This window comes from Fonticula alba, assembly GCF_000388065.1.
Source record: "Fonticula alba strain ATCC 38817 unplaced genomic scaffold supercont2.4, whole genome shotgun sequence".
NCBI classification, from domain to species: Eukaryota; order Rotosphaerida; family Fonticulaceae; genus Fonticula; species Fonticula alba.
Genome location: NW_009242974.1, coordinates 2,508,788 through 2,510,461, shown reverse-complemented (window position 1 = coordinate 2,510,461; position 1,674 = coordinate 2,508,788). Strand labels below are relative to the sequence as shown.

At 69.0% G+C, this 1,674-nt stretch overlaps 1 protein-coding gene across 1 annotated transcript; it reads left to right on the top strand.

The window, feature by feature from the left end:
* Positions 1–35: 35 nt before the first annotated feature.
* H696_03089 (hypothetical protein) lies at positions 36–1,564 on the top strand (the record flags this gene model as incomplete). Its single annotated transcript, XM_009496979.1, has 2 exons — positions 36–754; positions 871–1,564. 2 exons carry the CDS (start codon positions 36–38, stop codon positions 1,562–1,564), a joined length of 1,413 nt encoding a protein of 470 aa, XP_009495254.1.
* Positions 1,565–1,674: the final 110 nt, after the last annotated feature.

Here is a 1,674-nt window from a genome sequence, read left to right as displayed (position 1 = left end):
CCCCCCCCCCCCGCGCCCCTCCTCTCCCAACCGCCATGGCTCCCTCTGCCAGCCCCGTCTTCAGCCCAGAGCAGGTGCAGCTCTTTGACTCGGACTCCGACTGCACCACCCTCATCGAGGATGTGACACAGCCGATGCGCGTGCGCATGACCGCCCTCGTCCGGCGCACCCAGCGCGAGATCATCGCGGCCGTCGAGCAGCTCGAAGCCAAGGCCCACATGGAGGAGCTGTCCAAGCTGAAGACCCGGCAGCAGGCCACGACCGACGGCGCCCCGGCCAATCCCCTCGACGCTCTGATTTCCCCGAGCGCGGATTTCGCCCGCGAGGACCCCGTCACGGCGGTCATGCTGACGTCCGACATGCCGGCCGCCGGGTCTGACGCCGCCACCTTCTTCCAGGACACCTGGCTCCGGCCGGAGGGCGGCGCCGGTTGGTCTTGTGTCCTCTCTCGTGGTCGGGTTTTCGAGAAGGCCGCGGTCCTGGTGAGCGTCGTCCATGGCCAACTCACCAAGTCGGCCCTGGAGCAGATGAGCGCTCGCGGGCGCCCCGTGTCCCCGGATCGGCCGGCTCTCTTCTTCGCCGCCGGCTTGAGTCTGGTCATTCACCCGCACAACCCCCACGCCCCGACGGCGCACCTGAACTACCGCTTCTTCGAGGTGTATCACACCGAGACCGCCGGCAGCACCTGCATCGCCGGTCTCAACCCGGTGGCCTCCTGGTTCGGTGGCGGTGCCGACCTCACCCCGAACTACGTGTACGCGGAGGATGGCCGACGTGTGCTCTTCCGATCTACCCGCACAACCCCCACGCCCCGACGGCGCACCTGAACTACCGCTTCTTCGAGGTGTATCACACCGAGACCGCCGGCAGCACCTGCATCGCCGGTCTCAACCCGGTGGCCTCCTGGTTCGGTGGCGGTGCCGACCTCACCCCGAACTACGTGTACGCGGAGGATGGCCGGCACTTCCACGGGGCCTACAAGTCGGTGCTGGACCAATTCGATGCCGACCTCTACCCCACCATGAAGCGCACTTGCGATGACTACTTCGTCAATGTCCACCGGGTGACGCGCACCCCGGAGGCCGCGGCCGCGGCCGCCAGTGCCCCCCTGCGCTGCGGTGCCACCCTCGACCCGATGCCTCACAACTCCCGCATGCCCGAGACCGGGCCCTCGGTGACGCACGAGCGCCGTGGCATCGGTGGCATCTTCTTCGATGATATGGATCAGCTCCCGGACCTGCCGGGCGCCTTCGCCATGGTCCAGGCCCTGGCTCAGACCTTTGTTCCCTCGTACCTGCCGCTGGTGGACGCCCGCCGCGAGCAGGCCTCCTCGGCCCGGCACCGGCGCTGGCAGCAGCTCCGCCGCGCGCGCTACGTCGAGTTCAACCTCGTCCATGATCGTGGCACCAAGTTCGGCCTCGCCACCCCCGGCGCTCGCATTGAGTCGGTGTTGGCTTCCCTGCCGCTGACCGCCCGGTGGGAGTACTGCCCTCCGGAGCCGGAGCCCGGCACCCCGGAGGCCGAGGCTCTTGCCATCTTCCGCCAGCCCATTGAGTGGGCATAATCCCCCCCTTCCCCCTTCCCCCCCCCCCCCGCCCCCCCCCCCCCGGCCGAGGCTCTTGCCATCTTCCGCCAGCCCATTGAGTGGGCATAATCCCCCCCTTCCCCCTTCCC